The sequence below is a fragment of the Rhipicephalus sanguineus genome, chromosome 7 (genome assembly GCF_013339695.2).
Source record: "Rhipicephalus sanguineus isolate Rsan-2018 chromosome 7, BIME_Rsan_1.4, whole genome shotgun sequence".
NCBI lineage: Eukaryota > Metazoa > Arthropoda > Arachnida > Ixodida > Ixodidae > Rhipicephalus > Rhipicephalus sanguineus.
Window position 1 is genome coordinate 26091667 of NC_051182.1, and position 25700 is coordinate 26117366.

Consider the following 25700-nt stretch of genomic DNA (forward strand, 5'->3'; position numbering starts at 1 on the left):
AGAAGCGCTTCGACAGTCGCGTTTGTACGAGCTACACGTACGCCAATCAGGCCGTATATAGTGCGCTTTATAGTTGCGCATTACAGGTTGAATATTGAAGTCGTTATTAGGAGTGCCGATTACCCCACATATGTGAACAGTTTTCCCTATAGGAGTACCAATGTATTGTAGAGTGGGCCTGAATACTCTCCATGAATGCTGCCCGTTTGACTCACCTGAAATGAAAAGTGTCACTGAATCACTGATCCCGGTAATGGGAAGGCAGTCGCCGGGCAGATTCTAAGGGCTGACGTATCGGCCCACCGAAACGCACCATGAGAGCACGCACAATTTAAATGGTCATTTTAGTGCGCCAACGAACGACGGTTGTGGCCCAAAGGCCGAGTTAGAGCCAGGAGTTGACAACGCAAACAAAATGTATTCTCAGTAAAGGCAGTACAAGCATCACGCAAACTTGCACACTCGGCAGGTATCAATTACAACTCACAACACCACTTAGATGGTGTTTACAACAACGGGAAAAAACTTATCGCGGTACAAACGCAATCTCATCCATTCGAAACTATCCAAGAACACTTAAAGGCCTTGAATATTCACCAAACGTGTGCAGCCTACAATTCTTCGAACGTTTCTCGAATATTTCTCTTGCTGGAAGCACTCAGACGAACTCCAGCTCTGATCACTGTCGTTCGGTCACACTTTTCAAAACAGTGCTCGCACGGCGTCATCACTCCATTCTTCAAGATGGACTGACCGCACCACACGACTCACTCGAACTACGTAACTTCTTCGCCGGCTTCACCATCCTGTCCTACCCTCCGTCGTCTCTCGTTTGGATCCTTGGCGGTTTCGCGAACATTCCAAGTGATTGTTCGGCGCGTAGCACGTAGCACAGCGACAGCTAAGGGAAATGGATTCGTCTCACCGGTTCGTCTGCGAAAATGGTCGGTTCCAGTTTTGAGTCGCTCGGAGGATTTCATGCAAGACGGTCGCGTCGCCCGCGATTCCCTGTACCTCTCACCGATCGTGGTTCGCCCGTCCGTGACGTACTCGTGCCTCTCGCCGATCGACGCCCCGTGACGGTTGCCTCGTCCGCCACGCCGTGTGCCTCTCGCCGACTGGGGCTTCGCCGCTCCGTCACCGATGTACTCGTGCCTCTAGCCGATCGTGGCCCCGTCCCTGAACTTCTGTGACCGACTCCCACCCCATCTTTCCTGTCTTTTTCTCTCTTCGTCGCGCCTGTCGACCTCCTATTACTTCCTTTCCTATTTCTTTCTGCTCTACTTTTTCCCCATACCCCCACCCCTAGAAATCACTGCGCCGTGTCGCCTATAGCAGACAGAAATTAGGTGCCTTTTTCCTTTCCTTACGAATCACTACTACTCCACTTTGGTTTTTCGAATTCTCCCGATCTGCCCGGCATTACGCTGTCACGATGGCGTCTTCGGTGGAGAGGGTAAAGGCACGCCCTGGGCGCCTTTTGATTCTTGTTGTCTTTTTCTGGTTGCGCGTGCCGATTGGGGGAAAGAGTCGGCGCGGTGACCTGATGCTGTCGTCAGGATGCAGCGGCGCGCGCCTGTTTTAGCGCTCGGTTCTTACAAAAACAAGCGCTCTATTACAAATATTGCGCTTCCCGACACTGTAGATCGCACGGGAATACGTGGTACTTCACAGTAGCGTCTTTTCAAGCGTTTGAGTTGCACAGCAGCACACAACAGCTTCAACGCCTGACACCACTGGAAAAAACCGTCTGCCCCACACACGCGCACCAAAGAACCGTACTCAAGCACAGGAAACATGAGGGAAGCTGCCCACACACGCGATCACGCACAAGCAAAACACGAGGAAGCACACGGCAAAGCACACGGACACGTATAAATCCCGAGGCGACCACACTGTCACACGAACCGGCGTCTGCTTTGTACTGGAGCAGTGGCGCCCTTACCCAAAACAGCGGCAGCAACTGTCCACTCAGCCAAGACGCGCTCACCCATTGACGGCGGCGCGACGCAACAGGCCGCGGCTTGTTTTTTATGTAGCGGCCGTGCCAGTTGCTACGGTAGCAAATCGGCTGCCCTCATAAATTATTCATTTATCATTAAAATGTGTACTTTATTACCTTAATTAGGTGGCCTAATTAGGTACCCAATGGTGCCTAAACACTATTGGGTACCGTTGGTGCGTGTCTGCAGGTTTGAGCAAAGCCTTTTTGCACCAATAACAAAATATTTTTAACGTTTATCTTTGCTATCTTAAAGAAGCTTAATCCGAATATGAATTTGCAATGCGTCACGTTGGTTTGATTTCTAATAATACCAACAATTTTTGAGATATTGAGTCTGAAAATCACCATGCTACTATTAATATTTAAAAATACCTTAAAGACCTGAGATGAGGCATTGTGCAGGGGGGGGGGGGCAGTGCAAACAGTGAGCATCGATAATACTTTGAATGCACAATTTGCATAAGCAACAGCAGCATGCGCTATCACATAATAATGAGGAGTGTAATACTAAAAGAATGAAACAGTTATTGCAGCGTTAGTAAAAAAAACGATAGTAATATCATTATGATGCACACCGTAGTGGAGGGCGCCGAAAATTTCGACCATAAGTACATGGGCGTATAGCATTCCGCCTCCATCAAAATGCAGCCGCCGCAGCCGGGATTCGATCCCGCAACCTTCGGGTCAGCAGTGGAGCACCATAACTACAAGATTACCACGGCGGGTTCTCGCCAGATTTCTTTCCACACACAAAAAAAAGCAACACCGCACTCAACGACTCAAACGACCCGAAACACAATCGTACTCATTATTTTTTTTTTAATCGTAACAGCTGCTGACCACAGCACCCGCACTTGCAGAGATGCGACGCCTGCTTTCGTGGCTTTGAATGGAACTCCGAGATGAAATTCATACTGAAGAAGCGTTTATACTTTCTATTTCGTTACGCGGTATATGTATATACCGTATGTTAGGGTGTTTATTAGACAGCACTTAACAGCAATGAGTAATGGCGACGTTCTTTTTCGAGCGGCGTTCTTTTTCAAGCAACCAAAGAGGACGACCCACTAGAAGGCGCTGGAGAGGGTAACCCATTACCATGTCCCAAGGCTTCTCTACAATTACCCCGGGTACGAAAAGGGAGCCGTCCGGCGACCTAACAGCTCGTCACTATGAGTGGGTCATAGTAGGCCTTGAGGCGCTCCACGTTGACAATGTCGCGCCCTCGACGGCACATGTCCGAAGCTGGTTCGATGGGTTCGATCAAGTAGTTGACCGGGGATGTGCGCTCGACGACCCGGTATGGGCCTTCGTATTTCGGCAGCAGTTTTGAAGAAAGACCACTTGCAGCGGTAGGGACCGAGAGCCGTACGAGCGCTCCAGGGAGGAACGTGGGTTCAGAAGTAGTGGTGCCATCGCGAATGCTCTTCTGCAGCTCTTGTTCCTGCGTCGTAAATGTCTTGGCAAGCTCGCGACACTCTTCAGCGAGCCTGGCTGTGTCAGAAATAGGCGCGCACTCAGATGGATCCGGCTTGTATGGAAGTATCGTGTCGATGGTGTGCGACGGGTGCCTTCCGTACAGTAAGAAGAACGGTGAAAAACCAGTAGTGCTCTGAGGGGCGGTGTTATAGGCGTAGTGACGAAGGGCAGAATGGCATCCCAATTGGTGTGATCGGCGGCGACGTACATTGACAGCATGTCGCCGAGCGTGCGGTTAAAGCGTTCGGTTAGGCCATTCGTCTGCGGGTGGTAAGCAGTAGTTTTGCGGTGAACAGCATGGCACTCTTTCAGAATGGCTTCCACGACTTCCGATAAGAAGACACGGCCTCGATCGCTGAGAAGCTCTTGGGGTGGACTGTGACGCAGTATGAATCGGTGTAGTAGGAAGGAGGCAACATCGCGCGCTGTAGCCGCTGGGAGGGCGGTGGTTTCGGCGTATCGCGTTAGATGGTCAACAGCGACGATGGCCCAGCGGTTACCAGCCGGTTTCAGAGGAAGTGGTCCATACAAATCGATGCCCACGCGCCCGAACGGACGGTTAGGGTAAGGTAATGGTTGTAGACCTGCTGGCGACACGTGCGTTGCAGGTTTTCGGCGTTGGCAATCGAGGCAGGAGCGAACGAACTTCTGCACGTAGCGGTACATCCCACGCCAGAAGTATCGTTGTCGAATGCGGTGGTAAGTTTTGGATACCCCAGAGTGTGCGCATTGCGGGTCAGAGTGGAAGACCTCGCATATTTCAGAACGCAGACTGCGGGGTATCACTAGTAGCCACTGCCGACCGTCGGCGTTGTAAATGCGTCGGTGCAGGAGGTCGTCACGAACGGCGAAATGGTGGGCTTGACGACGCAACGCGCGAGTGGATGGTGTTGCCGTCGGATCAGTGAGCAAGTCGATCAGCGAGGTGATCCATTTATCCTTGCGCTGTTCGGTAGCGATGGTGTGAACGCTGATTGAAGCAACAGCTATGTGAGATACTGAGCAGGGGGCATTGTCGTCAGGCAAGGGAGAGCGCGAGAGGGCGTCGGCGTCAGCATGCTGGCGTCCGTTGCGGTACAGCACGCGGATGTCGTAGTCCTGCAGGCGAAGTGCCCAGCGGGCGAGACGGCCTGAGGGATCCTTCAATGACGACAGCCAGCATAGTGCATGATGGTCGGTGACATCAAATGGGCGACCATACAAATAAGGTCGAAACATTGTAAGGGCCCATATGATCGCCAGGCACTCTTTTTCCGTGACTGAGTAATTGGTCTCGGCTCTGGTAAGCGTACGGCTTGCGTATGCCACGACATATTCGGGGAACCCTGGTTTGCGTTGCGCAAGGACAGCGCCGAGGCCTACACCGCTGGCGTGCGTGTGTACCTCCGTTGGGGCCGTAGGGTCGTATTGGCGTAGTATGGGAGGAGACGTCAACAAACGACGGAGCTTTGCGAACGCGTCGTCACACTCGGACGACCACGAATTTAGGGGTCCGTTACTTCCAAGGAGCTTCGTCAGCGGCGATATGATGGTGGCAAAGTTTCGTATGAAGCGTCGAAAGTATGAACACAGTCCGACGAAACTGCGCAGTTCTTTGACGGACGTAGGTTTGGGAAATTCGGCCACGGCCCGAAGCTTGGCCGGATCGGGAAGGATTCCGTCTTTGGACACGACGTAGCCGAGGATTGTCAGCTGCCGTGCCGCAAATCGGCACTTCTTCAGATTCAGTTGGAGGCCGGCGTTGCTCAAACGGGTCAAGACATGCCGCAGACGTTGGAGATGCGTGGAGAAGTCCGGAGCGAAGACGACGACGTCGTCCAGGTAACACAGGCACGTGTGCCATTTCAAGTTACGCAGAACGGTGTCCATCATGCGCTCGAAGGTCGCGGGCGCATTACACTGACCGAACGGCATGACGTTGAACTCGTACAAGCCGTCGGGCGTGACAAAGGCTATCTTTGGTCGAGCGTCATCAGCCATGGGTACTTGCCAGTACCCCGAGCGCAAATCTAGAGATGAAAAGAATTCTGCTCCTTGGAGGCTGTCAATCGCGTCGTCGATTCGCGGCAGTGGATAAACATCCTTGCGGGTGACCTTGTTGAGCCGTCGGTAGTCCACACAGAACCGCACAGAACCGTCCTTCTTCTAAACGAGAACAACAGGAGACGCCCATGGGCTGTCGGAGGGCCGAATTACATCGCGTCAAAGCATATCGTCCACTTGCTCGGTAATTACCCGGCGTTCTGTGGGAGACACGCGATATGGACGTTGTCGCAGTGGTGGTTGGGCGCCAGTGTCGATGCGATGCGTAACAGCGGACGTGCGGCCGAGGGATGTTTGCCCGACATCGAAAGAATGACGAAATTCATCCAACAAGCACAGAAGCTGCGAACGCTGGACCGACGTAAGGTTGTCAGCAATGGAGGGACCAAATACATCAGTAGGTGACGAATCAGACGTGGAAACAGCACTGATGATGCGGGAACTGGTACAGTGCGAGTCATCGGGTGCGTCCAGAACTTGTGCGTCTTCAACGGGTTCCACTTTGCCGAGACATTCCCCTCGAACCAACGTAACAATGCACGGGGATGGGTTGGTAACAAAAATAGCGGTGCTGCCCTGAGTGACTCGCACGGTCGCGAAAGGTACCAGCAACCCTTTCCTAGTGCAGATGCGGGCAGATGGCGAAAGGAGTGCAATGGTGTCGGAGAGACCGGCGCAGTAGACCGACACAGCCGTTGACGAGTTTGGAGGCACTTTCGTATCGTCTTGGACGAGGATCTTGCTCACTGCCGATGGACTGTCTGTCGGCGTCAAATGTGAGAACGGTGAGAGTTCGATTTCGGCTGGTGCGCAACGAATTACGGCGTCGTGGCGGGAGAGGAAATCCCATCCCAGGATGACGTCGTGAGAGCATGCCGCAATTATGATGAACTCGACGTCGTACAGAACGTCCTGAATGACGACGCGAGCAATGCATACTGCTGTAGGATGAATACTCTGGGAGCTGGCGGTACGGAGGGACATCCCAGAAAGTGGCGTCATCACTTTTCGAAGTAGGCGGCAAAGTTTTGCGTCCATAACGGATACAGCGGCTCCAGTATCGATAAGGGCCGATGCGCGAACACCGTCCACAAGCACGTCGATTACATTCGATGGACATCGCTTGAGGGCTTTCACAGTTCGATAGCGTCGCAGCCCTTGCCTCCTGGACTGCGGCGACTAGTTTTCCTGCTCTCGTGCGACTGAACTTGGCCGCATGGGTGACAGTGATCGACGTCGTAGAGACAGAGAGCGGCGAGTAGCTGGAGGTGGGCGTGACGTCGGCGACATAGGTGGAGGTGGGTCGTAGAATGCACGGCTTGACTGGCTGGTGACAGGTGACGCGACTCGAGGCGGCTGCACGCGTTGACAATAACGTGCCACGTGACCGGCGTAACCGCAAGCAAAGCAGATGGGCCGGTTGTCGGGGGTGCGCCAGCGGTTCGCCGGGGTAGGTCCCGCCCTTGTCGCAGGACGCGATTGACTAATCGGCTGCTGAAATGACTGTATGGTGGACTGCAGTTGGGGCCGAGGGATGGCGTCCGCATATGTAGCCGGCACACCCGCCTCAAAGAACGGAGGTCTAGCGGCGGCTTCGGCGTAACTCATTGGGGCAGCCGCAGGAATTACTTGGGGCGCCCTGGCGACAACTTGAGCGTAACTCTGGGGCGCAGGAGCCGGAGGTTGCGGGTGGTACTCAGGCATGACCTCCACAATTTCCTGCTCAATCGCTCGGCGGAGAGGAGGAAGAAGGGTGGTCGACGACTGTTGAACGTGCTGCGGGTGGGCAAAGGCGAGGAGGGAGACCTGGCGTGCAATTTCCTCGCGCACGAATGACTTGACTTCTGCCAGCAACGCGGCCTGGTCAGTTATTGCCGCCAAGCCAGCAAGCTCTGCGTCGCGTGATGGGGATCGACGGGTCATCGAACGCTGCCGGCGGAGCTCCTCGTAGCTCTGGCACAGCGTTATGACCTCGGCCACTGTGCCAGGGTTTTTGGCGAGCAGCATGGTGAAGGCATCGTCGTCAATGCCTTTCATTACGTTCCGGATCTTGTCAGACTCAGACATGGTCCCGTTGGCCTTCTTACACAAGTCGAGGACATCTTCGATATAACTTGTGAAAGATTCACCGGCCTGCTGAGATCGTTCACGTAAGCGCTGTTCGGCTTGCAGCTTACGAACTGCTGGGCGGCCAAAGACGCTGATGACGGCGGTCTTGAAATCGGACCAAGTCGCGAAATCGGACGCGTGGTTGTTGTACCACAAGCTTGCTACGCCCGCGATGTAGAATACCAAGTTGCTTAACTTGCCTTCTTTGTCCCATTTGTTGGGGATGCTGACGCGCTCGTAAATTGCGAGCCAGTCCTCCACGTCGGTGCTATCGGCGCCAGTGAAGATAGGTGGATCACGTATACGGGGGACACCGGGACATGTGCTCGTTGCGAGAGGAGGCGTTTGCTGGGCGGCGTCTTGAGGCATGGTAGATGGCAGGGTACGGGATCGGAGCTCCAGGGGCATTGAATGGGAGCAGAGCACTCTCCAACAAATTGTGAGGGTTTTTATTAGACAGCACTGAACGGCAATGAGTAATGGCGACAGTCACGGCAAGACACGAACTCCCTGCGCGAGCGGCGTTCTTTTTCAAGCAACCAAAGAGGACGACCCACTAGAAGGCGCTGGAGAGGGTAACCCATTACCATGTCCCAAGGCTTCTCTACACGTATATGAGCCATTAGATATCAAGCAGACGCAGTACTTTTTCGACAATCTCCGATCATGCGGCGAATAATCGGGATAGTATGCGTGGATGTTACTGGTTGTTACAGACAGACTTACGGACAACGAACTTTATTTCATCCTGAGGAGTTACTGACAGGACGCCTCATGGGAGGTCGTTGTAACCGCCGGCCGCGCCCACGTAGTGGACAGAACGTCTTGACGCTCCGCCCTTTCCTGGGCCCCCTGGATAGCCTGGGCTTGCTTTCGGAGTGCCGTGCTCCTGATGGCCTCTTACCATTTGGCTTCGCTGGAGAGAAGGCAACACGGGACATCGCCAGAGCGTGTGAGCCATGAACAAACTTTTCATTGCAGTCGGGGCAACCATGGTGTCAGCGTCCGAGTATACCTTGGTGAGGAAGCCCCGCTACGTGAAAGACGCCGTCTGCACCATTCTCAGAGTAGCTGTGTGAACTCTGCTAAGCTTCGGGTAAGGAAGAGGATAAACGCTTCTGCCAAGTTGGTAATCGCAGTGTTATCAAGCACGCGTACTGATGTATAACAAGAGCAGTACTGTTTGCACGTGCCGTACTCTTGCTTATCATGACTAGCCATGTGACCTTTTCTGTTTAGTTATAAAGCCAGTAACACCGAGCAATAAACGTTCTTTCGTTCTGCCCCTTCTGCCGGCTACGTTTCGTTACATCAGTGGCGACGAAGATGGGATAGTTGCACGATGACAGCCCGGCCACCCGAGTACGACGACACGACCAGTAGCTCGAGCACTTACCGTGTCCGTTTGGAGGCCTGTTTTGAAGGCCAGAGCACCACGGATCCAGGAAAACGGCGTGCGCTTCTGGTATCGGCACTAAGTGACAGCGTTGTTCGCGTGCTTCAGGGGCAGTGCCTGTCAGAATCGGTGAACAGCCTTAGCTATGACGCCGTCGTACAGCTGCTGGACAAGCACTTCGATCCATTAGCTAACGAGATTGCAGCGAGCTACGCTTTTTTCATGCCGAATCAAGCAGAAGGCGAAAAGGTACGGGACTATATCACTGACCTGAGACGTCTCGCAAAGGAGTGCAATTTCGAGAAGTTTTTGGACCGCATGTTGCGGAATCGGATTGTCTGCGGAATCCGTGACGAACAAGCTCGACGACACATGTTGTCGCAAAGGAAGTTGAATTTGGCTGAGGCAGAGGCTTTTGCTCTAGCTGCAGAAACGGCGTAAACAAATGTGCGGGCTATGCAAGAGAGAAGCTTCAACGACAACGGTGTCGCCAATATTGTACAGAGGCACATGATGAATCCGCACAAATCCGGACAAGGGTATCCATCCGTGACCGAGTCTACTCAATGATGGAGAGGTGGCTCGAACCATGCTTCGGAAATGTGCAGGCACAAGAAAGCGACGAGCCACAAGTGCGGCAGGAAGGGACACCTGGCGAGAAGGTGCTTCAGCGGTCGCGGTAACCCCTCGGGAACTTACGCTGTGAAGGCGCTAGACGGCAGTCAAGAAGAAATGCTCTACACTTTGGTGGCTCACTGCTACAGTATCAACAAATTCGTTCGACCATTCGAAAGGGATTTCATCTGCGAGGGCCGAAAACTGCGAATGCTGGTGGATACGGGGTCCGCAATCAGCGTAACTCCAAAGAGGGTATTCGAGAACCATCGTGAACTGTGGCCGACACTGGAGAAGACTTCACTGCGCCTGATGTGCTCCCTGGGGCCGCTGGCGGTCTTTGGCCGAGTGGCCATGAAAGTCAAATGCGGTAACACGGAAGTGGACAGCTCGCTAGTTGTAGTGGATTGCGATGGGCTTCTTCTGTGCGGCAGGAGCACCATCCAAGCCTTCCGGAATGCTGGAATGGCGCTACTGGAAGACTGTGCGCCGGACAACGTAAATGTGGTTCGATGCGACGCAGCCTCGGCGAAACTGGTGGCGGTATTTCCGGAAATTTTTTAGGAGACTTTGGGTTGTTGCAAGGCTCCTGTACCATGCTTTTGCAAGGCTCGACCACTGCCATTTGCGCTTCAGGATAAGGTGTCGGCAGAAATCGACCGCCAAGTTCAGGAAGGAGTGCTTTCACCAGTGACAGTTTCAGTGCGGGCTACGCCCGTCGTGCCCGTAGTGAAACGCAACGGCGATATTAGGCTGTGCGGGGACTTCAAATTTACCGTGAATCCGGCTACACATTTTGAACAATACCCGTTGCCAAAAATTGAGGACATATTCGCATCCCTGTATGAGGTAGAGGTGTTCACCACTTTGGATTTACGGCACGCGTGTAATCAACTTCCACTGGATGACGAGGTACGAAAAATGTCTGTGTTGAACACACATAAGGGGCTTTTTGCATACAACCGCCTTGCTTTCGGCATCGCATCTGCTCCGGCTTTGTTCCAGCGCCGCCTCGAGTTCATTCTGCAAGGCCTGCCTCGCGTCAACGTGTACTTGGATGACATCATCATAGCCGAAAAGCAGAACGACGACTACGCTCTGCGGCGAGTCTTTGAGCGGCTACGGGACAATGGACTCAAGTTGAACCTTGAGAAATGCAGATTCCGCGAGAAGCAAGTATCGTTCTTGGGCCACAAGATCGACTCAACGTGCATGTAAGGTTCCGTTACATCAGTATTGTTCAGTGATTTTAACAAATGTAAAAAGTGGATCGTTCTGCCGAGTCCCTTCCTGCCCCTCCGGAGCCTCCAGACCGTGCCGGCGCGTAAGTTCTCGCGCACGATCGTGGGCCAGCTCACTGAGGTTTGGGAAGTCCTCGAGAACGTTCTTCCTCATGTGTGCAGGTAACGAAGTGATAAAAAGAGAACCGGAACAAGCCCTCTTCTCTAGAATGAAGGCTGCCTCTCGAGCGAGGTTGGCCGATTGGAAAGCTCTGATTGGCTCCCTCGAGTCGGTGTAAACGTAAGAGCGCTATTGGTCAAACAAAGAAAGCGCTGCTGCAATTTGTTCTGCTATACCCGGGGTGGCCGCCCTTATCGAGGTGGAGGAGCGAAGCACCCCCCGCACGTCTATAACCGACAACGCAAACAATCTCCGGCTCGCGTGCTGCGCTACATCGTAAAAGATGGCGGAATCCGTGTCACCCTTAACTCTCCTCAAGATGGATTGTGCACGGGCTTTACGTCTACCCTTGTTATACTGTGGATGTACGTTTCGCGGGAAGAGCCCCACCATGTTGGTCGCGCTCGTTTTCCGACTCAGTGTTGTCCGTCGTTCCTCCATAATCCTAGAAGCCATGCCAACTTCGTCAAGGATTCTCACTCCAGCCTTGGTCGACGATGGCCTAACCACCTGGGCAGTGACCTGCGCCCTTATTGAGGCGTTATTCTCTGGGAAAAAAAGCTGACGCTTAGAGAGCGCTTTGAACTTTGGCGCAGAACTAAAGCTCTGTCGCGCAAGTTAATTTACACAAATTTAATGATTAAAGCCCATACGACGATCCAATTTTTTTCTTATTCTCAAAGCACAGATTGTTGATGACAATGATAGCTTTTTTTCATTTTTCCATGAATTTTTATTTTTCGAATGACGAATAATCGCCAAATGCTGCAGGTTGCACATTTTTAGAAACATAACATATTTTTCGCGAGGTATATTGTGGGCTTTATAAGTTGGTATAATAAGTGACAAATATAATCCCGAAAGGAATGCAGCGAAGAGGGGAAATGTGTCGAAGGGCCCGTTAAAGAGTCCTGCAACCTTTTTCCAAGTTATCGTCTAATGACTTGGTTAAAAGAGCGTACTGCCTCACGAATCAACTGCTGCAAAAATTTTTAAAATCCGTCAAGTACGAGCGGAGTTACAGCGATCTGCTGCATGCCTGAAGCGCTTCCTCTGTCCTTTCGTACTAGCGAGCGCGCTGAAAGCTACGCAGGAAGGGCAATGACACCGGGGCAAGAAGGTGCGTCCCTTCGTCAGCGCCTGTCATGACCTTGAACACTTTCTTCTAATTTTTTCTTCGGACGCGCGGTTTACTTTCAGTGCGATCGCGAGCGCGCGCGCGGGCACAAGGCAGCATTCGGCGGTGGCCATGGTAAGTACGCAGTTCACGATTCTCAAATCACTCAACGGAGCTTGGACTTTATGTGTATGGCGCAGTTATTTGGTAGTATGGCATGATTTGTAGAGAGAAGAGGAAGCGACTACTAGCTGATTTTGAGAAAAAATCGTAAATTCCAGGCCGCGTGCTGCGTTAAATGTTTCAGAAGGACGTCTTGCTGGGCGAGTTGGTAATATACCACTTGGTTATATACTTCTTATGCACCACCGGACAAAGCTGGCCAAGCTTCATGCCGGACAAAGCTGGCCAAGTTAGAGAGGTAAGGTCGAAAGAACCGCAGGTGCGCCATGAAGCATCGAGAAAAGTTGACTGCGCTAAGGGAGTGGTCTACAACATACCTTTGTCCTGTGGGAAAAGCTTTGTCGGGCCGACTGAGCGCTGCTTAAATAATAGATTATTTGACCACAGAGCCTCTTTGAATGGACCACCATGTTCGAACATTTCGCTTCATTGTAGGTAGTGCGGCTGCGCGCCCAGGTTGGACGGAAGCAATTGTGCTATCAAGTTTTCACGGAAAAACGGAGCGAGAAATTGAGGAAGCGTTCTGTATCTGCAGATGTGGTGATGCATGTGTCGCGAGGCCATCGATAGAGTTGCACCCTATCGAAATAGGTTACCTGAGTGCTAGTCACTAAAACACCTTTTACGTTCTCTCGTCATGTGTCTTGTTCCTTGTGTATAAGTGTGAATATTCTTCAATAAATTTCAGTTCATAGTCTGCGCTGTGTTGTTGTCACTTTACTTTGTCTATGTTGCTTAGCGCTACTTTATTAATGTTAAATGTTTGGCTCGTGTGTTCTCAGGAGCCTCGACTACCGATCGGCAGCGTTTTCTGACCATGCTGAAGAAGTGTTGCAGTACCCCTTTAATATCCACCTAGCATGTGGGCTGAGAGAATAGATGAAACAGATAGAGATATGTTGCTTCTTCTTGCGTAACACTGAGATTTCCTCGCTTCCCAATTAATATCACCGCGTACCTGGCTACATATTCGGCGCAACCTTAACTCTTGGTATTATGAGCAGCTTAAGTTAAATATTTATTCAGCTTCATTGGGTAAAATACCGTTACTCACTGTGTACCCGCTAGTGTTACGCAAAGACTGATGGCACATATATTATTCAGATAGCGGCCACGAGTGATGTGCGTTTCACGGCTCAGGATTGAGTTTTGAGGACTTCAATGGTCTCGGATCGGAGACAATGCAAGCCTGCTGCACCTCACTTCGCTTTGAAAGGCCTCCGAGATCAGCCCATCTTTGTCCAAGCGACGTTGTCTTGTGATGAAGTCATCAAGTCACGCCGCGTTATGCGGCGTCATAATTATCTATTGATGACGTCATGATGTCACACATTTATGTGATCTGTGACGTCATCATAATGACACGCGGTGACGGCATCACGCGATGATGTTTTTTCGCATCACTCGTGTTGACGCCGACGCAGCCGACGGTCAATTTCTGCGTTTGATGATGTATTTAAGACTTTCGCCATAACCAAGGAAACTTCATTGTGGCTGCAGCATTACTGGCCTTCTCTTTCGTTTATTTTTTTTTGCCTTTCGTGTGTTTTTTAGTTTCGGTGTTACCCCTGTCAAGCTATACCCACTCGCCAGGTATTCCATGTTGCAGAAAATATCGTGTTGGAAACTGTAGATGGCGCGTAGAAAATAATAATTGACTAATCGCGCCCTCATGCTTATGTAAGGAGTGTTCCATAATAAAGAGGGGCTTTTGGAACGCGACTCTGGTGCGTACGTGGTCTCTTGCGAAGTGCTGCGCTGACGGTGCGTTCTAGGGCATTGCCCTTACCAGCAGAGCGTCTCGACATGGCGTCGGAAGTGGGATCCTGCCACTAAGATGTCCGTTCCCGAGACTTCGAGTTCTGCTGCTCTCATTGGCGGAAGCGTTTCCCTTCGCTCTCCGCCGCCGTTTACCTTCGACAAAGCAGGTTCGTTGCCGGTATGGATTGAAAAGTTCGAACACTTCTCATTCGCGTCAGGCCTAGCGTCTGCTGCAGAAGAAACAAAAGTCCGTACCTTGCTCTACTGCATGGGACTGCATGCTCGTGTTATTTTGTCGTCTCTCATGACTGACACGGAAGCTCTCATGACTGACCTCATACGACGCAGTCAAGGAAAATTTCGACGGATACTGTGTCCACCCAGTCAATGAAGTCTACGAGTCCAGCCGGTTCCACAAACGCAATCAGCTACCCGGAGAGACTGTAGATGCGTTCTATACAGTGCTCAAAAACATGGTGAAGAAGTGCAACTACGCTGTTACGGTAGAAGATCGCCTCGTGCGCGACCGTTTTGTCCTGAGTCTACTAGATTCCCGCCTGTCGGACCAGCTCTGCCACGTCTCGAAGCTCCCTCTTCAAGATGCGCTGACTCAAGCTCGCCAGCACAAAGACGCTGAAAAGGAGAAACAAGCCGGGAGTTCTCAAGCAGATCCTCTCCACATAGATCATCTAGGAAAGAAGCAAGCCAGTGCCCGCAGCTCAGACGCGTCCCAACGCTGCTCTCGTCCAGAGGATAACCAGCATCGCGTCTCATCGAACGCTTCGTGCGACTACTGTGGTTATTCGGCGCACTCTCGCCAAGATTGCCCGGCCAAGAAGCCTACATGCAACTTATGTCACAAGAGAAGACACTTCGCTTCAGATTGCCGTTCCAAAAAATTGGCCGCGTATCTGCGTGCTTCACTGCAAATGTCGTCTAAAGACGATAGAAGAGGCGCTGCGTGAGATATGGACGCCATCTGGCAATACGTCGGGAAACACGAGTGCTGTGTTGCGGGCTGGTAGTCCCGGCGCAGCGGCAGGCGAAGACCGGCGGTGACCAACGCGACCGGTGGGGACGCCGGCCAGCCCGAACACGCTGTTTGGCGCGATGCGCCGAAGGAGAAGAAACGTCCGCACTCAACGAGTACTCTCCACAAACTCTCTTACTTACACGTCGCCTGGGTAAAACAGGAATGCCAGAGCGGCGCCCCCTGTCATTCGTACAATGCAATACTGAACCGAAACCGAAACACAACATGAGCTTGTGCAGAGGGCACGGAGGAAGACAAGTTTCAGCGCAGTCGCATTTTCAGCGCACCTTAAGAAACTAGGGTTGTTACATTGTAGGGCGAGTAGGGCCAGAAGGACCGTCACGACGAAAATCTGCCTCCTCAGTCGTATTCGCCTGTAACGTTGGTGTGGCTTCGCGTTCCCTCCTCCGCTCCTGGCCTTTCCACAAAGCTACTGCCTAAGTACGAAGGCCCCTACCGCGACCTACGTCAAGCATCCCCAGTTAACTATATGATTGAGCCTGTTCAATCATCTACGGACTGCTGTCGTCGCGGCCGCGAGACTGTTCACGTCGATCGACTGAAGCCGCATTATGACCCACCATTTGTACCTGTTCCTTAGGTGATTTGTAACATGGCTAGGGCGCAGACAAGAATGCCTGCGAAAGAAGACGACGAAGACGGTTGTTGTTGGCGCTCGCGCTTGCTCGGCTTGGACCGCTGATCGCTTCAGCTGTGGCAATCTTTTAATAAACGCGTTACTGTCTCAACGTTAAACGCATACCTTCAAGGTCTTTAAAATTGCGTATTTATGTATTTTTTGTCAAAGGAACACACCGCCTAATACTTACCTAGTGATGTTGCGCCTCAGATATGCGTAATGTTTGCGTTTTGATCAACAATGTACACACGTATGAACCTATTCAGCCGTTCACGATGGCTGGCCCTTGGGCAAGTGGTTCAACTTTGGCCGAGTGGCTGAATCGAGGGACGTGCCGACAAACAGAAAGACAGACAGAAAGACAGACAGAAGGACAGACAGAAAGACAGACCAAAATTTCTGCGTTTAAGTTCCCCATGAAAGACTATCGTCTTTAAAAGAAGCGCGTCAGTCAGGTTCAACTGCTCGCGGTAAACGCCTCCCGCTGAACGTGGTCATTTCGTCAACGTGGAAGTCAATGGACGCGCTCTTCGCTTGAAAGGGGACTCGGGTGCCGATGTGTCTGTTGTCCCTATGACGTTCGAGGGATGACCAGCTTCGCTTGACCCGCCAGAAGGCGAGCAACTTCTTGGGCCGGGACGCAACACACTCAACCAACCTCATCGGTACGTTTTCCGCAACTTTGACCTGGCGTACTGGCTCTACGTCGTGGATGGTATCGACAAACATCTACTTGGTTACGAGGCGATAGTTGGTCTCGGCGTCATCGACGTTGGTCTCGACGCAACGCCCCAGGCATATCCGGTAATCGTACACCTGGGCTGCTCGCGGGACGCTCCCTTCGGACGCGCATCCTAGTTCCAAGATCGAAGCTCAGGCTTGGCTGTCCGTGGACTAAAGACTCCAAAGACAGGGACAGAAGGCAACGACAAGATAAGGCAAGAAGTTACAATGCCTACCAGGCTTCTACTGATCTCTCTGCCCTCACAGAAGGAGAATAAGTGTGGGTGCAAGACGTTAAAGTATGAGCGACAGTTCTGAGTCCTGCTCAAAGACCAAGCTCTTATGTGGTTCAGACGCCCATCGGTGTTCTCGTCAGAAATCGTGAACATCTTGTCCCAAGTGTCAGTTCCCCGCCTACTTCTCTAGCATCTGCCTCTTTGAGAATTCGGCCCGAGACACTTTCGCCAATGCAACAGTCAACGGCCTGTGCAAATATTCATAAACTAATAAGGGAACCGTTCTCCTGGCCTGGTGTCGGATATTCCAATCTGCTGTGACCTTAACCAAGATGCTCTCATGGACCAGTCTGCGACGGACACAGAGCACCAGAAAACTGCACATGTTCCTGGGTTTCCTGGTGCTCGACATTCACGTTACAGAAAACGTGTGAAAACAAACAGATTGACATTCTGACTTTCCTATGAGATGTGCATGTTAGTTAGTCCTATGATGTGTTCTCAGGTCTAATACATTCGTGCTCCGGAAGGGTGGATGTAGAGGGCGCGTAGAGAATAATAACTGACTAGTCGCGCCCTCATGCTTATTTAAGGAGTGGTCGGTAATAAAGAGGGGCTTTTGGAATGCCACTCTGGTGCGTACGTGGTCCCTTGCGAAGTGCTGCGCTGACGGCGCGTTTGAGGGCATTCCCCTTACCAGCAGAGCGTCTCGACAGAAACGGGCAGCTTCGTTGAATTCAAGCTCCGAGTAATATTTGCACACGCTGTGGCGAATATATGCTCCGAGTAGTTCTCGCGAAAAGGCAAGAACGCTTCAGAATGGTACGTTCACACTGGGGAAGCGAAAACGCCAGAGCGGCCGGAAAACCGAGTCCGCGCGCGTCGAAAACGTTCACATTTGTTTTGCCACCACTGGCCGCCGCCGCCGCCGCTTTCGCCGCATCAACCACATTTGTCCGTGTGGCGGCGCTCGTCACTCTACTATTTCAGACAAGACACCTGATTATTCATCCACCCTTCATCGGTAGCAGCGATTTTGCGCCACTTCGTGTCTCGTCTGCTACTTCCAGCTACTTCCTTCAGGTCTCGTCATGGAAGAAGAAGAAGAAATAGTTTTGATAGTTTTAGCTACCTGCTTCCTTGAAATGCACGAGGAGCAACGCAAGAAGCGGACGCCACGAAAGCGGCGATGGTGGATACGCCCTGCTTTGCAAAAGCGTGCTATGTTGGGGCATGCCAACGCTTTGTTGCCGCATCTGCGATCCTGGGACGTGGAATACTATCGGGAGTAAGTAATGTTGACAATTGACACGTTGCTGTCACTTATTAGCTTAGTCTGACTCGCTCGGTGTGAAACAGCCGTTTAGCATGTTTTTTTTTTGTTTAAGTACTCGCACTATGCTCTTTTTTTGCTAGCTACCTGAGGATGCCACCACGAAGTTTTGACACGCTTCTGAAACTGGTGGCTCCTCGAATAAGGAAGGTCGATACCAGGTTGCGCAAGGCGATTCCACCGGAACGTCGCCTAGCTCTGGCAGTGAGGTAAGCGCACTGCGACGGCCTCGTTTTGGCTGCGTGTTCGTTTCGAATGTCAGCTCTTGGACAGTGTTTTTGTGCCTTCGAAGGACCAAAATGAACCGTCACAGAATGCCGTGTTCGCTCTTTGCTTCAGATTTCTGGCAGCAGGAGAGACTATTCGGACGTCGTCGTTCAACTTCTTGGCGGGGCGCTCTACTGCTTGCGGCATTGTGTCGGATGTGTGCCAAGCGATATGGGAAGTCCTTGGTCCCTTGTACGTGATGTACCCGTCGTCCGCAGCCGAGTGGCTCAAGGTATAAGCTGTATCCCCAAATAATGTTTAATATAGAGTTTTATAGGAGGCCCCAAGGTACGGGGCTCCCCGACCTTTTACGTTATTTTGTACTCTCCTTTGCGTTCTTCTGTTCGCCCACCTTTTTTCTTTTTTTTTAGGCGGACCTTGGGCCCCCATACTAAAATTCTGTAACGCCCAATGAAAGTATGCGTTTGTTGTATCTCAAAAAAAAAAAGTTGCAATGACAACTAGGCAAATTCTCTGCATCCCATGGCTTGCCACTTGTTTAGTATGGCTGAAATATGCGAATGTACTAAGAAAAAAAAATTCGGCAGATCCCATGCCATGTGGGAATCTGTTTCATGCGAAGCAGTCAGCAAGTAGTTCTATGCTGCATTTTTTTGCTTTGAGTCAAGCGTTACGAGGGGGGTCGGGGTGTTTTTGTAAGTGTAGTAGTTGTGTGCACATCGTGGCCTTACCAGGCACGTCAACTACACTGGCGTTGAAAGGGTAACTTATGGTCGGACGTAATGTCAGTGCTCACATTATAGCACATACGCTAGTATTATCGAAATGAAGTGCACTTTATGGTGCAATCATGTGAATATCATGCGTAAGTTACGTTAATGTATTCCTCCGGGGTCGAGAAATGCTTCTATATAGCTTGCTCAATCATAGGAATACAAATGTATAATGTTTATTAGACTCCTATAAAAGTGGAGCCAACACTGTAACCACAGACGTTAATCCGATGTGACGCCTGTATTGTAGGAGTACATGTGTAGTGTTTATTGCTTTCTTGTAAAATTAGATAGCCAGCACTGCAACCACAATTGATGCTGCACCGACATTACGCGTGCATAGACTGTTTTTTTTAAACCAGTTTATAGACCTGGTGTGGCTCTGTTTCTTTAACATTAAGCTAAGTTTCTTTAACATTGACCATAGCCTCTATAAGTGCGCTGAATTCTTCTTTCTTAACTGATTACAATTTTTTCAGTGCTTATGGTAGTATCTGTTCCTTTACTAATGTATGTTCCTGCATTCGACTAACAGCTGTCCTTGGACCCCTTCTTTTCTCAGACTATTGTGTAATCTTTCATGAAATCAACACTGAAAGTGATATTAGTAGTCTTGAATCCATCATAGTTGCAGCATTCGAATAGGGCAAAATATAGTTAATGACGCCTAATCTAAAAAAATGCACGGCCATACATGTTGCCCAAAATATTGAGTCCGCCTTCACTTTGCAGCAACTTTGTATTTTGTCATAAGTTTTGTGAAAGCCTGGATGACCAGCTGTGCGGTCATTGTGAGAAGCTTCCAGAACCCCATGTTGCAAAGAATGTAGTTTAATTGGGGCCCATTTGTTGCCATAGACATGCTGAACATAGGATGTAAAGGCCCATCGTGATGCTTGAATTGGTTATGTTGCCAACGAAGTTGAGCGTTCGGAAAAGGAAAAAGACCTTCCATGTGTTCTAGGATAGTGCGGCAGTATGGGTCGACACATTGGTGCAAAACAAGGACAGGTGGGCTGCTGGATTTCGGACAACTGAGCGCTGTGATGGGTAAAGCAGTCTTCATTCAAGAGCCAATTGTGTGTTACCGTGGCTGGGCAGAGGGTAGCGAGATAGAACATTAACGTCTTGGTCCTTTCCAGACATGTAGACATCAAAAATCGTACTCCTGCAAGTGAACTACCCAATGACCAAGGTGACCCGACAAGTTTTTTAGCCACGAAAGCCAGCACAATGCGTTACAGTCGGTAACGACTGTAAAGTAGCAGCTGCAGAGATATGGCCAAAATTTTGTACTGCACAAACAGCAAGGCACTTCTTGGTTATTATGTAATTCTCTGCAGCGGTCAGAGCATGACCAGCATAAGCAATGACTCATTGATGCGAGGTGTTGTCACGTTGCTGGAGAATGGCACCAAGACCATGACTGCTAGCCTCATTGTGAGCAGTGGGGTAGCCAGGTGGGGGCGGGGGGCACACCGGGCCCGTGGCCTCCCTCCCCCCCCTAAAATTTTTTTTTGCTATGGCATACAGAGCTCAAAATGACACTTGACCACATCTGCCTGCCCTGTCCCCACTTCAAATCAAGAAGGTGCCCCCCCCCGAAAAACATTTCTGCCTACGCCCCTGATTGTGAGGGATGGTGAGTGTTCTTGGACCGAAGTGGCCCAGCACCGGGTTGCATGTTAGGGTTGCTTCAAAGCAAGAAGAGCACTTTCACAGTATTTGGACCAAATGAAGGGTGTGTTTCTTCCAAGTAGTTGATGGAGCATGCAAGCATGTGCGCTCGATCTGTTGAAGTGTTCCTTCTTTGTGTTGTCCTTTTCCAGTTTTGCGCAAATTTTCCTGCATGCAAGCAAGCTCTGTGAAGTCACGTATGAGGCCCTCGAAGTAAGAAGCTAGAGAAAACTGCATGGGTCTTTTTGACGTGGTGAATGGGGAATAATGAGAATGGCAGTAAGCTTCTCAGGGCCCCTGGAATATTGAGGCTGAGTATGGAAGAACAAATGCTGCTGCTAAAGGAATTTTGCATAGCTGTCTCTCATCATTCACCAGTTCAGGAGATGTATGTGTACAGACTTGGATAGTATGCCAAAAAGTCTATTATGCACACAATGAAAATCACATTGCATGTGTCACAGCACAAAAATAGAGTAAGCATTGTTTTAAAGAAGCAAAAGTAGCATTTCAGAACATTATCATGTAGTAGAAATCAATGTCCTGATAGAAATAACTTATTTCTTTTAATATTATAAGTGACCTTGTGCATGCAACCTCAAACTGCCATGTAATACATTAGAACATTCCACTATACTGCATGCTCAAAGCTACAAGTATGCACATATATTAACAAATTGTCTTTAACATTTCATTAGTTAGCAAGGTGGAACACCAAGTGTGCGCTCATTTAAATCCTCTTGTTTAATTGTTCGGCTTAAACTTATGCTGCCCCAGTTGCATAACGAGGTATTTCAGAATAGCAGTAAAAGCTCCCGAAGCTGCAGACAGAAAAGCAGAATGACCAATGGTCTATTAAGTAAAAAATTTTGCATGCCGAATCATAGGTCGGCAAAAAAATTGGAGCTCAATCAGACTCGCTCAAGAACTATATTTTGCTCTGAGAGCTCACTCAGACTCTGACTCACCCAAATTTTCCTCAACCGGACTCACTCGACCCAGGCTCACTAAACATTTTCTCAACTGGACTCACTCGGGTTCAAACTCAGCACCATATTACTCGGCCAGACTTACTCAGACTCGCAGCTTCACCTGCGTCTGAGTGAGTCAACTCATGAGTCCGTTAGCGTAAAATTAGGTGTTTCGATCATGGTGTAAATGCTGTTTAAAGCCAATATCTCACATAATCGGTGCTCTACGATATGCCTTTTAATCTTGCACCTGCAAATACCAGTTATCAGTGGTTTCAATCCATTGAAATCATTTTTACGAAACATGAGACTCACATGAGATATTTTTATTAAGAACTTCCCGTGAAAGAGTTTGCGGGGGAATTCATAGCACCCCCCCCAACTCACACCTCTGATCAATAAATACTGAGGTGGCGCATGAATGCTGGTGTGTTCAAATATGTGTGCATAGACTTCAGTATAAACATAAGCCAATATAAGGTTGATAGTAATGCTGAAGATGCGTAGATAGGACAATAGGTTGGCAAAAAAAGGTGGAGCTCACTCAGATGCACTCGAGAAATATATTTTGTCCTTAGGGCGCTCGCTAAAATGTTCCTCAACTGGACTCGCTCAGACTCAATCTCACCAAAATATCACTCACCCAAACTCACTCAGACTCGCAGCCCGATCTGAGTCTGAATGAGTCGACTCATTAGTGAGTTTGCCGACCTAAGTCCTGAACATATTACATGTTCTGTGTATTTGGGCACAGTGGGCTTTGCAAATTGTTAAGTGGCATTGTGCTTGAGCATGCTGTTGAGACCACCTTGCAATGAAAAGAGAAAGAAGGAGGTGGCATTCAAAATGAGAGGCTGTGAGCCGTGCTGTGGCACAGTACCTTGTAAATGTTTCTGTGTACTTGCTTCTGTCTCCCATGTACTTGTGATACCCGTAACAATATTGTTTATTGACATAGCTCAGAGCTTCTGTATTGCAGAGATGAAATTAGAAAATAAGGGTTGTAGCAGACACCATGAACATACTCATGCATTGTTTAGACAGGGATGGGTCTACAATTCTGCACACTTTGCAAATGTTGTACGATGCCATGGCATGACTTTTGCTCACTACTGCTGCATTCTTACTCGTTTCTTTCAATAGGTTGCAAACGAATTTGAGCTGAGGTGGAATATGCCGCATTGCATAGGAGCCATCGACGGGAAGCATGTTGTGATCGAGTGCCCAGCAAATACAGGTTCTCAAAAGAGGAACTACAAAGGCAGTTTCAGCCACTCACTACTAGCTATAGGTGATGCTAATTACAAGTATGGCTTATTTTTAATGTTTTGTTACTACTTTAACCCCTTCATATCAAACCTGTAAAGAACTGTTTGTAAATGCATCAAGTTTACAGAACATTATTTCAGGGCTCTCAATGTTCTAGTGCAACAAAAATAATGTCGCAACATGTTGATTTGATTTATGTGTTTTATAGTGATTAACTGTAGTTATATTGTAATTAAATGTGTATTTATTCTGCAGGCATTCAGGCTGTGTTCTTGCATAAATATAATGAAATATCGGGCTATAAATCTAGTGTAATTTCATTTTGGGTTGTGCTCATTTCGAGCAAAGAAAAATTATGCTTTTTATGTGGCTTGTTTAAAGCGTCATGTCGAACGGCTCTTTGAGTATTGTAGTAATATCATTTGGAGTTTTACGTGCCAAAAGCAGACGTGTCAAACATGGTAATGCCTTTAGAAAGGTGATCATGATGCCAACAGTACATTGGAAGATGTTCAGTGAAAATATTTATTCCACAAGTGGTTCAGTTCACTTGAGGCTCCACGTATCTTGCTCTTTATTAGCCACTACCCGACACAACCAGCAGGAACAAGCTGTGTGCACAAATGTGTACAAAATGTCTCTGAGGGTAAAGATTTAGAGGCCCTTGTACTGCGCATTTTCAGCACACGTTAAAGAACCCCAGATAGTTGAAATTGTCCAGAGCCCTCCACTACAGCATCCCTCATAGCCCGAGTTGCTTTGGGATGTTGAACTCCATAAACCAGCCACCCACTTTTACGAGCTTACATAATACCTGCCACACCTGAAGTGGACGTTATTGTACAAAAGTAACTTCAATCAAAGTACCGATTAAATTTCTGAACCATAATGCGCCTCTCAGGCCTCTGTTCTCTGAGACGAACAGTTACGCATGCCAACAAGAATGAACTAATGTAGTACACGGGTCCAAAAGCACAGATTACTTGCCTGTTGAAAACATTTGTCATGCTCACAGAACTTTTTTTGCACATGTGTACTTTATAATGCAATCTTCTTTGTGCTTTCTCAGGTTTCTCTATGTCGAAGTTGGCCATTACGGCAGTGAATCTGATGGTGGTGTTTTCGGGCGTAGCAAGCTGCTAGAGTTGATCGAAGCCAGTAAAATGGGAATTCCTAGAGACTCCGAGATAGGCAACATTGGTGCCATGCCATATTTTTTCGTGGGCGATGAAGCGTTTCCTTTGAAAACCTTTATGATGAGGCCTTATTCTCGGAAATGTAAGTCACTAAAATCTTTTTCGAAGCCATTCGTGCTTTGCGTTCTTGTAGTGCCATTGCCATTTTTGTTTGCTAGCTTTATTTATGCCAGGTTTATGTTGTGCAATGCAGCCCTTCCATCCTTGTTCAGTGACACATCTGATGATCATCAGGCTTTTGAAGAGCGGCACAAGAAAATAATTTTTAACTATCGACTCAGCCGAGCACGAAGAGTTGTTGAAAATGCCTTTGGCATTATGGCTCAAAGGTGGCGCATCCTTCGACGGCCTTTTAAAGCAAAGGAAGAAAACATTCGTAAATTGTGTCTGCTTGTGTAACACTACACAATTTTTTGTTGTGCGAGTCTCCTGCAGTCTCGGGCAGCATATTGTCCACTGGCAGTGCCGACACCGAGGATTGGCAAGGGCAGCTCACTGAGGGCAACTGGAGGGCTGAAGGAGGCACAGGGAATGCTCTGTCTGCAATAAGCAGCTCAAGCTGTCGCTCAACCCGGTATTGGTGATATAAAAATATTGTATATGTTATATCCTTGTGCAATATAAAAAGTGAATTTATAAGTGTTTAAAACATCACGAAAGCATTATCTGCTCATAACTGAATCTAGGTGCAACTAAAAGAACTTTCTCCCGACATATAGCTGCACTTTTATGCATCACATACTTTTAAATAACATGGCTTTACTGTCAGTGTTAATAACATTGAACCTTATTTACTTGCGGATAGTCTCCTTTAGCCCAAGCCAGAGTGTTCTGCAACGTCATGTACAGCCGTCAGCATGCTTAATACAAATGTTCAGACAGCCTGGCTGCACCTGCTTGGACTGAAGGCAGCGCTGCAAACTGTACCTGGTTATGTTTGCAGCAGCTGACGATAGCTGAAATGCACCTCGATTTGACTGGTCGACTTGTCTTTCACTTGTGTCTGACTGGCGGGGTGGGTGAGCTGACTCTCGTCAGCTGCCGCGAATATACCGAATAACACTTCGCGAAGCTGGCATCAGTACAAGGCAGTCTAGGCCAGGCTGCGGAGCGTTCGCAAATTAAGCGTGCTGTTGGCTCTACATCATAGCAGATTAAAACAGGACAACTTCAGCGTCAGAATATGCAGAAACGGTGCTGTTTTGTTCTTCATTTGCCTCATCTAAGCATGTTCCTCAAAATTAACGAAAAATATTCGGGTGCACAAGCTGAATACAAGAGCTCTCCGAAATAATTCGTTTGACGTGGCATGTCAAGAGCTCAAGACGTTCTGCAAGTATTTGTGGCTGCAAAACTGGCTTACTGATTGATACAGTAGTATCATTGCTTTCCGATGCACTTGACCAAAAATGGTGCAGAGAAGTGTGAACAATGCATTTCTCACACACCTCCCTGTTGTCTAACTACAGTTCTCGCTACACATTGTAACAGTTTTCAGCAGAAAATGTTGAC

General features: G+C 49.4%; 2 protein-coding genes across 2 annotated transcripts; both read left to right on the forward strand.

Annotated features, from left to right (window-relative positions):
- The first annotated feature begins 8978 nt into the window (after positions 1-8978).
- Positions 8979-9473, forward strand: LOC125759089 (uncharacterized). Its single transcript, XM_049417347.1, has one exon. It carries the CDS (start codon positions 8979-8981, stop codon positions 9471-9473), a length of 495 nt encoding a protein of 164 aa, XP_049273304.1.
- Positions 9474-18167: 8694 nt separating this feature from the next.
- Positions 18168-24587, forward strand: LOC125759090 (uncharacterized). Its single transcript, XM_049417348.1, has 4 exons — positions 18168-18283; positions 18414-18573; positions 22867-23030; positions 24062-24587. Exons 1-4 carry the CDS (start codon positions 18168-18170, stop codon positions 24585-24587), a joined length of 966 nt encoding a protein of 321 aa, XP_049273305.1.
- The last annotated feature ends 1113 nt before the right edge of the window (positions 24588-25700 follow it).